At 36.4% G+C, this 12,605-nt stretch overlaps 2 protein-coding genes across 36 annotated transcripts in view; one reads left to right on the forward strand and one right to left on the reverse strand.

Annotated features, from left to right (window-relative positions):
* Positions 1-12,605, forward strand: part of ITFG1 (integrin alpha FG-GAP repeat containing 1) — a 276,724-nt gene that overhangs the window by 218,073 nt on the left and 46,046 nt on the right. For all 6 annotated transcript variants that reach the window (XM_081507946.1, XM_081507945.1, XM_081507947.1 and 3 more), the window contains 2 exons: positions 3,486-3,529; positions 11,338-11,416. In XM_081507946.1, coding sequence (XP_081364072.1) covers positions 3,486-3,529; positions 11,338-11,416 — 123 coding nt within the window. The remainder of the gene's footprint in view (positions 1-3,485; positions 3,530-11,337; positions 11,417-12,605) is intronic.
* The window catches only part of LOC145513005 (uncharacterized), a 166,598-nt gene that overhangs the window by 92,618 nt on the left and 61,375 nt on the right, over positions 1-12,605 (reverse strand). The window lies entirely within an intron of this gene.

A 12,605-nucleotide genomic window follows, 5' to 3' on the forward strand; every position in this document is an offset into this window, starting at 1 on the left:
TTTTTAAGGAATTGCCATTTCCAAAGCAGCTGGACCATTTTGCATTCCCATAGAAATGTATGAGTATCCAGTTTCTCCCCATCTTCACCCAAATTTGTAATCTGACTTTTTGATCATACCCATTCTAATGGTATGAAGCCTGGCGTGCTGCAGTCCTTGGGGTCGCAGAGTCAGACACAACTTGGCGACTGAACAACTACAGAATTGGGTATGAAACGGTATCTTGTTTGTTGTTTAGTTGCTAAGTCTTGTCCAACTCTTTGAGACCCCATAAGATTGTAGCCCACTAAGCTCCTCTGGCCATGAGGTTTCCCAAGCAAGAATACTGGAATGGGTTGCCGTTTCCTTCTCCAAAGGATCTACCCAGGGATCAAACCCAGGTCTCCTGCATTGGCAGGTGAATTCTTTACCACTGAGACACCAGGGAAGCCAGTATCTCATTATGGGTTTGTTTGTTTACAGTCTTAACCTTTTAGTGTGTGTGGTTAAAAAAAGAAAAAGTAACATAAAGTTTACTATCTTAACCATTTTTTAAGTGTTCAGTAATGTTAAGTATATTCGTATTGTTGTGAACCAGATTCCAGAACTTTTTCATCTTGTAAATTTGAAACTCTGCACCCATTTAACAGCTGTCCCCTCTCCCTCCCCCTAAACCCTGGTAACCACCATTCTACTTTGTTTCTCTGAATTTGACAAACTTAGATACTTCATGTAAGTGGTATCATACAGTATCTTTTTATGACTGGCTTGCTTAGCATAATGTCCTCAAAGTTCATCCATGTTATAACATGTGACAGGATTTCTTCCCTTTTTAAAGTTGAATAATATTCCTTCTCAGTGTATACCTGCTGCTGCTGCTAAGTCGCTTCAGTCGTGTCCGACTCTGTGCGACCCCATAGACGGCAGCCCACCAGGCTCCCCCGTCCCTGGGATTCTCCAGGCAAGAATACTGGAGTGGGTTGCCATTTCCTTCTCCAGTGCATGAAAGGGAAAAGTGAAAGTGAAGTCGCTCAGTCATGTCCGACTCCTTGCGACCCCATGGGTCTGCAGCCTACCAGGCTCCTCCATCCATGGGATTTTCCAGGCAAGAGTACTGGAGTGGGGTGCCATTGCCTTCTCCGCAGTGTATACCAAGTTTTGTTTATTCATTCATCTGCTGCTGCTGTTATTGTTCAGTCTCTCAGTCATGTCTGACTCTTTGCAGCCCCACGGACTGTAGCATGTCTGGCTTCCCTATCCTTCACTGTCTCCCAGAGTGTGCTCAGATTCATTCATCTACTAACGGACATTCATTTGGGTCATTTCCACCTCATGGATATTGTGAATTGTGTACACTTCATTGTGATTTTGCTGGGCATTTCCCTGATCACTAATGATGCTGAGCCTCTTTTCATGAGCTTTTTGTATCTCTGTATCATCTTTGGAGAAATTCTTATTCAGATCCTTTGCCCATTTTTTAACTGCGTTGGCTTTTTATTACTGAAGCGTAAGAGTTCTTTATATTAGTTATGTCTTTGCCAAGTGTAATTTTCATGTTATGAATCAGAGTCTAACTTTATTTTCCTCGAAGTAGCCAACTATCCAGTACCATTTATTGAATAATCCATCTTTAACCTTTTTTAACAAGCATTTATTGAGCAAATACATTTGGCTAGGCCCTAAAAACATAATAAAATTATGCAGAACTTTCATACTGGTACAAAGACAGACTTGTGAGTAAATAGTGTACTGTTTAGCAAGATAACGTTTTGATGAAGGTTTAGGAAAATCATTTTAGGACAAGTGAAAAATAAGTACTAATGTCTGCCTAGAGTTGAGCTCATGGCTGATTCATGTCAATGTATGGCAAAAACCTCTACAATATTGTAAAGTAATTAGCCTCCAATTAAAATTAATTAATTAATTTTAAAAAAAGGAGAGGGAGAAGTAAGGTCATGGAGTTTTTGAGAATAAGAGAGTGAGAACTAGGCATTGTGCTGGGGTAAGGAATTTAAACATTAAAAACTGATTTGGAGGTATAAAATATTTTTTTCACTGTTTCCTCAGGTCATATTTAATATAAACGCTCTGTAGTAAATAAACAGGTGTTTTCCTTTGTGATGAAATAAGTCATATTCATTTCTTAATGCATTTGCGTTTTATATACCCTTCCCAAGTATAAGATTTCTGTCAGAATGATTATCATTTCACATTTGTGGAATATAAATGAACATAAAGAACCATTGTCCTATGGATATATTTAAACTAGCCAGTAATCACAATTATTATTCATACAATTCATTACTGAGCAGTATTATCAGCTATTTTCCTTTGATTTATAACATATAGAATATTTAATAGCACATGAAGTGTGCCTTCTTACAAAGAAATTAGTTTGCATGAGGTGGTAGTAGTAATGTTTCAAAACTTATATTAGTTATAGAATGTTCAGATATCCTTTGTGGTGGTTGTTTAGTCGCTCAGCTGTGTCCAACTCTTTGTGACCCCATGGAAATACGCAAGCTGACAATTTTTACAGCCTTGACGTACTCCTTTCCCAATTTTGAACCAGTCCATTGTTTCATGTCTGTTTCTAACTGTTGCTTCTTGACCTGAGTACAGGTTTCTCAGGAGGCAGGTAAAGTGGTCTGGTATTCCCATCTCTTGAAGAATTTTCCACAGTTTGTTGTGATCCACACAGTCAAAGGCTTTAGTGTAGTCAGTGAAGCAGATGTTTTTCTGCACTTCCCTTGCTTTTTCTATGATCCAGTGGATGTTGGCAATTTGATCTCTGTGCTATTTCTGAATCTAGTTTGTCTTGTACATCTGTAAGTTCTCAGTTCACATGCTGTTGAAGCCTGTCTTGAAGAATTTTGAGCATTACCATGCTAGTATGTGAAATAAGCACAATTGTGTGGTAGTTTGAACATTCTTTGGCATTGCCCTTCTTTGGGATTGGAATAAAAACTGACCTTTTCCAGTCCTGTGGCCACTGCTGAGTTTTCCAAATTTGCTGGCATTTATAGTTATGTTTTCCATAAAAGTTATCAAGAGTGCCTAAATTCTTTGACCCAGAAAATTTGAATAGATAAATGGTAACAGTCTAGTTTGAGATATGAAGTATTAAATGTTCTATTTGGTTTTTTTCAGTATAAGTTTTAATTGGTTTGTACTTCTCTATCAGATTCTAAGTCATCCTTGGAATGTAGCTAACCAGCTGGGAAATAGGGCCAACAGGTATATTATATATCCATAATCAATTATATCACCTATATATTTCAAAAAATGGCATCAGCTTGACTGCTTAATAAAGGCTTTTGAAATACTGGTATAAAGTGAACAACAGAAATTTAATTTACTCAGATCTAAAGAAACTGGGTTGATTTTTACTTGTGATCATGAATCAGTAGGGCATATTAATAGATTTTAGGGGGAAATTAGAGCTCACTTTAAATATAAGCTTACATTATAATAGTAATAATAGGCTTTTTTTAATTTTTCCACAGTTCTTAGTGGTCTCTGTTCTAATGACTGTCCTCGTAAGATAACAGTAAGTAACCTTAATTCTTAGTTGTAAATATTTCTGTTAAAGTTCTCTGCATGATGGATACACACAAAATAGTTGTTATAGGTTAAATCAAATTGATGTTACTTTTAGAACATCCTTCATTGCTCAAGTAAAATGTCCTTCATTGCTCAAGTAAAGTTTACTTGGAATAAAGTTCCTTTCCTAAAAACTTTCTCACCTCACGGTTTATTTCCTTAATGAATCTTCTCTGATACACTTGGAAAAATGACCACAGCTCCCATCATTTCTGGGCATCCTGCTGCCATTTCGTGTGTGTAATACTTGATCACACTTTATCTGTTCATATTTATTGCATTTCACCAGACTGTAATCCCTTGAGGTCAAGAACCATGCCATCTTTGAATACCTCACTCATAGCACAGGGTCAAGCATATAGTAGATAAGTAATGAATTTTTGGTATAATCTTAATATTGACTTGCTGTCTAGTGGACTGTTTCCATGAAATAACAAAATGTGAAAATAATAAGAAATTGTCAATTCATTTAAATTGTAATAAGAATACTACATTTTATTTAAAAGCATGAACGCATTCACATGTGTATGTGTGTGTGTATTGGTATATCCTTGTTTGAGTCCTTGTAGTTATCATTGTTACATAAGGAATTATCCCGAATTTAAAGATGAGGAAACTTGAGGCTCAGAGAAATAAACTATCCAAAGTCATAGAGCCATTAAGTAGTGTAACTAAAACACAGAACTAGGTATTCTGATTATAGCCTCATATTTTTAACACACCTTTAAAGCATTGCTTCATCATCAACGTCCTATGTATGGTTGGGAAACGTACTATATTTAAGACATTTGGAATCCCTGACCCATAGATTTGCATGCAACGATTTAATCTAGACTCTTCTTGAAAGCAAGACCTCTGGAGTAATGAAGACTGTCAGAAGAAGTTGGTCTGTGAGCTGTGAAGCAAAGATGATTTTTCAAAGATGGCCCAGATAAAAGCAAAAGGGCCATGCCTTTGTATTCTGCATTAATCAGATATTGCATGCAGGGAGTCCCCAGGAAGGGGTTATAATTTGTACAAGCCAGCTGCCTTTGGCTGAGAACAATTTTTAGGTTAAGGACTCAGCTGTGAGCTATCCTCAGCCAATACTTGGAGCAGCTCAGGGAATATTGCCTCACTCCTAAAGGGGAGGTCTGTCACCACAACTACTATGAGCTACATGAGTACCTAGTCAGACCTATCTGCTTTTATATCAAAAATGTGGACATATCAAAGGGGAGGCCTGAGGAGGAGAGATGCAGAAGGGTACATGGGAATTCTTTGCACTTTCCACTTAATTTTGCTGTGAATCTTAAACTGCTAATAAATATAATATCTTTTTTTTAATTAACTGCAAGTCTGACTAATTGGAGCCCAAAGATTAATTTGGTTATTCAAGAATTGTCTACCTAGTTTGTGAAACATTCAGACCCTTTGTTCCTCTTCTTTTCTCTAATTGACGATATTCCCATCATGTGACTCTTTCATTACCTAGTCAAGCAAAGAACTTAACAGAAGTTGAAATTGAACCGACTCATTTTACCCACAAGTTCTAGCAGAAAAATTGGAGAAAAGGCCATTTGCTTAAGGCAGGTTATATTTCTAAGATCACTAATGCTCCCATTCTCCATGTCTTAAATTTACATCATATGGAGAACAGAGTCATCGAGAAAGTCACATAAGTAAAGTGCAACATGAAGAGCTGCTCTTACAATGGTTATCTTAGCAGTCCAGCACCTTTGGGCTTTTCTGCAGGTGATACACCTGCCTCCCATTCACTCATTCATTACTTTATTTGAAGTCCAGATCCTGTTGAACTGCCCTTCACATCTATCATTTTCCTTTCCCATATCATAGATCACAGTTTTGTGGCAAACTAAAAGAAACAAATACACACTATACTACCCCAGTTTTCCATATAGCAAATGTATGCTATACATTTGTGAAATTATTTATTTCATGATAAAGTGGGCCTTCTTCATATTGCTTTGATATCAGATCCACTTGATCATAGTAGAAAATGTTATGTTAGATATGACCCAGTATGAGACTAAGAGGAAAAGGTGCATACCATATGATATTCTTACCACTTGAGTTAAATTATGAATTGAATAAATACTGTTCTGCTGCCTATATATTCCCACCTGCTATAGGCAACCTATCTGATATATGGAGAAAGGAAAGAATATTCAAGTCAGCAATTAATCTCACCCAAATTTCTTTATTTCCAGATTCCTTCATTTTCATTCAACTTTAACTACTCACTCCCATGTCCGTGTGATAGGCCTTGTGCTTTGTTTGCTTTGTGTTCAGTTGCTCAGTCATGTCTAACTTTTTGCGACCCTGTGGACTGTAGCCCACCTGGCTCCTCTGTCCATGGGATTTTCCCAGCAAGAATACTGGAGTGGGTGCCATTTCCTCCTCCAGAGGATCTTCCCAACCCAAGGATCAAACCCGTGGCTACCCGTTTCTCTTGACTTGCAGGTGGATTCTTTACTGCTGTAATAATAGACCTTATCTACCAGAAATATTTTACTTTTGAAATCTCAGTGCCATCCATCAACTCGAATCCAAAACTATTTTTTCCAGTCCTCTCACTCTTGTTATTATAACTATACCTATTCAGTTTTAAATCTGTTAGTTTCTTGACCTGTATCAACCTGTTTTCTGTACCTCCCTCCTTATTTAGCTACCATATATCAACCATCACTTTTGCCACTATGTTTAACTCCCATAAAACACTATGCTTTTACTCTACCTGCCTGGCAAAGTTACACCCCTGGGTTAATCCAACCGTCTCTCTTGTTCACTCCCAGCTCTAGGCTATTAGGCATTTCTAAAGAAAAATATACAGCCCTGAATGTTGTCACCACCACTGATTCATTGTCATGAACCTCAAATGAGTATTTCTTATTGTATCATAGTGTTACATGGATTCCTGGACACCTTTTCTTAGGGTACTTTCAGGATTTTCTCTTTGTCTTTGATTTTCTACTGATTTGAGTGTGATATTATAGATACAGGTTTTTAGGTATTTTTCCTGTTTGGTATTCTCTAAACTTCTTGGATCTGTGATTTGGTGTCTGTCACTAATTTTGGAAATTTCTTATATTATTTCCTCAAATATTTCTCCTGTTCTTTTTTCCCTTTTCCTTTTGGTAGTCCCACAATACATGTATCTTTGATAATTGTCCCACAGTTCTTAGATAGTCTGTTCCAAATTTTCATTAGTTTTTCTCTTTGTAATTCAGTTTTGGAAGTTTCTATTGATATATCTTCAGGCTTACTGATCCCTTCATCATCTGTATCCAGTCTACTGATGAGCTCATCAAAGGCATTTTTCATTTCTATTGCAGTATTTTTTATTTCTACCATTTTGTTTAGATTCTTTCTTGGCATTTCCATCTCTCTGCCTACATTAACAATCTTTTATTGCATATTGTCTACTTTTTTCCATTAGAGGTGTTATCATATTAATCATAGTTATTTTGATTTCTGGTCTGATAATTCCAGCATCCCTGCCATATCTGAGTCTGGTTCTGATGCTTGCTTTGTCTACTCACACTTTGTTTTCTGCCTTTTAGCATGCTTTGAAATTTTTGTTGAGAGCCAGACATGAGGTATTAGGTGAAAGGAACTGTGGTAGATAAGCCTTCATTATGAGGATTTATGTTTATCTGCTAGGAGTTAAGACTGTGTTACTGTTTGCGGTAGCTATGCTGTGAAGAGACAGAATTTTCCTCTAGGATCTTTGTTTTTGTCTCTGTTGTCTTTGTGTCACCCTACAGACTTCTCTTAAATGGATCAGAGATCTGCAGATCTTTTTAACTGTTATCTCATTATTAGGGCAGAGAAGGCAATGGCACCCCACTCCAGTACTCTTGCCTGGAAAATCCCATGGACGGAGGAGCCTGGTAGGCTGCAGTCCATGGGGTCGCTAGGAGTCAGACACAACTGAGCGACTTCACTTTCTCTTTTCACTTTCACACATTGGAGAAGGAAATGGCAACCCACTCCGTGTTCTTGCCTGGAGAATCCCAGGGACGGCGGAGCCTGGTGGGCTGCCGTCTATGGGGTTGCACAGAGTTGGACATGACTGAAGCGACTTAGCAGCAGCAGCATTATTAAGAACCCAATTGATGTGGTGGTGAAGTATGAAACTATGGTAGGAAAAGCGTCCTATAATCCTCTGATTAAATCTCAGACTTTAGTGAGCCTGTGTCCCTAAGCTGTGACTTGCACAAGTGCTTCTCAGCTTGCCCCTCCTCTACAGGTTAAATAGGAGCTCTCAGACTCACACTGATTCTCCAGCAATTTCTCAATCACAGTGTAAGTGTTCCTCCCAGTACTGGCTCTAATCTCAGTCTTCTGCTTCTGGGCTTCTGCTCTCAATAAGCTGTGATTCCTAACACATGTTAAATGCTATGATACAAGGGGTAAGAGGCCTTTCCCAGTGACTCAGTGGTAAAGAATCCTCCTGCCAGTGCAGGAGATGCAGGTTCAATCCCTGGGTCAGGAAGATCCCCTGGAGGAGGAAATGGCAACCGACTCCAGTATTCATGCCAGGAAAATGCCATGGACAGAGGAGCCTGATGGGCTGTAGTCCATGGGATGGCAAAGAGTCAGACACAACTGAGCAGCTAAGCACGCATGCCTCCCAAGGGGTGAGAAACCAAACACAAAGGCTCAGGTATCAGTCATATCATATCCATTGGGAAAGGCAGAGTAAAGACTGAATTACTCCTTATGTACATAGTACAGAGCTGCTGCTGCTGCTGCTGCTGCTAAGTCGCTTCAGTCGTGTCTGACTCTGTGCGACCGCATAGACGGCAGCCCACCAGGCTCCACCGTCCCTGGGATTCTCCAGGCAAGAATACTGGAGTGGGTTGCCATTTCCTTCCCCAGTGCATGAAAGGGAAAAGAGAAAGTGAAGTCACTCAGTCGGGTCCGACCCTTAGCGACCCCATGGACTGCACACCAGGCTCCTCCATCCATGGGATTTTCCAGGCAAGAGTACTGGAGTGGGGTCCCATTGCCTTCTCCATAGTACAGAGCAGCAGTTCTCAAAACTTCTTATTCTGAAGACTCAAATATTTGTTCTTATGTGAGTTTTATTGATATTTCTATTTGAAATTAAAACTGGAACAATTTTAAATATTTCTATTAAATCATTTTAAAACAATAAGACCATTTCATGTTAACCTCTGTTTTATGAAATAATAATTTCTCAAAACTCAACAGTGGCAGTTACTTAAAAGTTAGTTGTAATGTGGAATTTGAAGCTATATCAGTGAATTTTTCCAACTCTGTCACATAACTTACTGGTTATTTAGAAGTCTGTTGTTTAATTTCCACTCATTTATGAATTTCTCGTGTTCCTTTCTGTGGTTGTTTTTGTTTTTTTGTTTGTTTTGTTTTGTTTTGTTTTTTTGGCTGCACTGCGTCTTCATCGCAGTGCAAAAGCTCCTCATTGTTGTGCATGGGCTCTGTTACTGATTTCCAGCTTAATTCTGTTGTGGTCAGAGAACAAACTTTGTAAAAATTTCAGTACTTTTATATTGATTGGAACTTGTTTTATGGTCTAGTACATGTTTCCCTGTAGAGAATGCTCCTTGTGTGTTTGAGAAGAGTCTGTATTCTGCTGAAGTTGGGTAGTGTTCGAGTCTACTAAATCTGTTCTAGTGTTGTCCAGGTCTTCTGTTTCCTTGTGGATCTTATGCTTCATTGGTCTATCCATTAATGACACTAGTGTATTATCAGTAATTCTAAGAGTATGCCCTATTGTTATCTATTTCAACCATCAATTCCTCATATATTTGAGAGCTCAGTTATTAGGCACATTTATGTTTATAATTTTGTCTCCTTGATAGATTGACTCCTTAGTTGTAATAAACTCCCATTTTCTGTCTCCGATAACATTTTATGTTAAAGTCTGTTTTGTCTGATATTAATATGGCTACTCCAGTGCTTATTTGGTTACTGTTTCCATGGTATATCTTTTCCATGCTTTTACTTTCAACCTATTTGTTGTAAAAACATTTGTTTTTAAAGCGTGTCTTTTACAGACAGAATATACTTGGATAATGTTGTTCTATCTTGCTCATCTCTGCCTTTTGATAGCAGTGTTTAATCTATTTACATTTAATATAATTACTAGTAAGGTAGATTTATGTCTGCCATTTTGCTATTTTGTTCCTTAGTGTTGCTGATAATTACCCACACTTTTTACCAATGGGGTTTTTGGACTCCAGGGGTCCTTGCACCACACTTTGAGAACCATTGTATGGAGGAATCACATCTGGATTTCTGGATTCTTGTTTTTCAATGTCAGAGTGACTGGTGCATGGTGAGAAGTTAATTTCAGCTTTAGGACTCATAACAGAGACTTGCTTATATGATTTTTTTCAATTGACTGTAGGACAAAAGAAAAAAACTTATAAAATCTGTAAAATAAGATATTATAGATAGGAGTATAAAATTTTCCAAATGTGGATTAGAAAAAAATATTCAAGAATTTAATTGGAAAGTTTCACAAAATACAGTACTTACAGCCTAAGATACCAGTTTTCCAGTACATAAACTAGACCATGGGTAATAAAGTGAATCTGAGGTTACAACACTGTGATAAATAGAGTCTCACAAGTATTATCTCCAAGCCTCACTGCAGTGAGACAGGTTTAAAATATTAAAGGGCATTCACCATTCCAAAGAAACAAACCCACAAGAGATGAAATATTTTGTATTAAGAAGTGTATACCACATTAGTGATGTTTGTTGCTAAGCATGTGAAGTAATTTACAGCTATTAGAAGTGATAAATGTTTGCATTTATGCATTGGGTGACATACATAAGGATGCCATTTTATCATGGCAAAAAAAATGGAAGTGAGTGTTGGTCAACAAAAGAATGAAAACTATTTGTGCTATAATCATGCAGTGGAGTACTCACCACCTGTGCATCAGGTGATTTACATAAGAATGCCATGTTTATCACGGCCAAAGAAAATGGAAACAAGTGTTGATCAACTAAAGAATGAAAAGTATTTATGCTATAATCATGCAGTAGAATACAACCTTGAACTATAGTTATAGTACATGCTTAATCATGGATGAGTCTTACATTAATATATTTTTTAAACAGTCATAGAAGGATACATAAAGTGTGGTTCCACTTACATAGAAATTTAAAAGAGGCATAACCAAATATATTTTAACATTTATATATATGATAAAACTTACATTTTCCTTAACTGGAAAAGAATGTATTCTCTAAGTCTAGTGCAGGATATAAAATGTTTTAGAACTACTCATCAGTATTTTTTATTCTATTAGGATTATAATGAATGGATTTTATTTATATTTACTGGGAAAATATAAACTATTCCAGTTCATTCCCGAAGGGAAAAGCAATGCTATAGTCAACAGAAATGTCATAATAAAACTACTCAGGGTGGGACCAAAAGTAGTAAAGAAAATTCTTCCTAAAATATTCATCTTTATGTAATAAAGAAGAGACATTATTAGGTTTTAGAACTATACAATAAAATTAATAAACTATATAAATAAAATTATCAAATCATTTAAAGTTAAGAATTTTCTACTAATACAAGGTTTTTTAATAGATAACACTGGTTATCTATTTATGAACATGTTCTCTAACTGCTATTTAATATGTAAGAATTTTATATAGAAGTATTTACTTTTTGTAATAGATTTGTCTGAAACTTCTGATGATGCACTTACTTTCCAAGGCTTAACTATTTCTTTTTTATTGTAGCCCTTTGGAGTAAATCAACCTGGACCTTACATCATGTATACAACTGTAGATGCAAATGGATATCTCAAAAATGGTTCAGGTAAGACTAGATATGCATAATAGTACATTTAATCAATATATTGAGTTGGCCAAAAATTTTGTAACATCTTCCAGAAAAACCCAAACAAACTTTTTGGCCAACCCAATATTAACAAAGTAAACTGAATGGCAAAAATTATTGTTGTGTTTTCACACTCTATGAATTTTCACTTTTTATATTATACTTTGTCTTTCTGTACACTTAAATCAGTAGCTTACAGAAAGTCTTCATGACAAATATATTAACACTAAATTCTTTATATATCCCTATTGTATGGAGCCAAATCATTGTCCTTATTTTTCAGTTGAAGTAACAGAGATTAGGAGTGATTACTTGAGATATCATGATCAAAGTATGAAGTGGTGAATTAGTTAACAGAGCTCATCTTAAAAGAAGTAAAAATTAGGAATTCAGTCTACTAGATTAATCCTAGTTTTTTTCATATGTCGAACAGAAACTGGAATGTTATAAAAATTTATATAATATTATGTAAATTGTTTTGATATGTGACTATAAAGAAAAATCTTGTTTTACATTTGAATAAAGGGAAATGCAATCAAAGCAAATGGGAAATAACACAAAGCAGAGGATGTCTGATCTTAACAGATGGCTTAGCTGACTGAAATAAGGTCCAAACATTTCAATTCTCTAAGAAGGAAAAGGACTCTCAACATATACATATGCTTCTTTGAGACTGCTAAAGTCCTAACCATGAAGAAGTACATGTAAACAGAGTTATTGTTACCCCTCCATTTTTAAATGAACTAAATTAAAAAAGAACTCATTATATGGCAATTTTCATTTTATATAATTTCATTAAATATACCAGAGTGCACTTCCTTTTAAGCTAATTGTACACATTTAACACTCATCATGCTACTTCCTCAGCAAAGAAACATTCCATAAAACAAAAACTGAAAAATTCAAGAAGAAACTGACAAACTCAATTACAGTTTACCCTTGAACAACATGGGAGGTTAGGTGCGCCAACCCTCTGTGCAGTTGAAAATCTGCCTATAATCTATATTTGGGCCTAATTCCTCCATATCCTTCAATTCAGCTAAGTGTGAATTATGTAGTACCGTAGTATTTACTATTGACAAAAATCTGCATATGAGCAGACCTGAACAGTTCAAACTTGTGTTATTCAAGAGTCAATTGTATAGTCAAATATGTTAATATACAACTG

Source organism: Giraffa tippelskirchi, chromosome 7 (genome assembly GCF_054371585.1).
Source record: "Giraffa tippelskirchi isolate mGirTip1 chromosome 7, T2T-mGirTip1v1.2.pri, whole genome shotgun sequence".
NCBI classification, from domain to species: domain Eukaryota; kingdom Metazoa; phylum Chordata; class Mammalia; order Artiodactyla; family Giraffidae; genus Giraffa; species Giraffa tippelskirchi.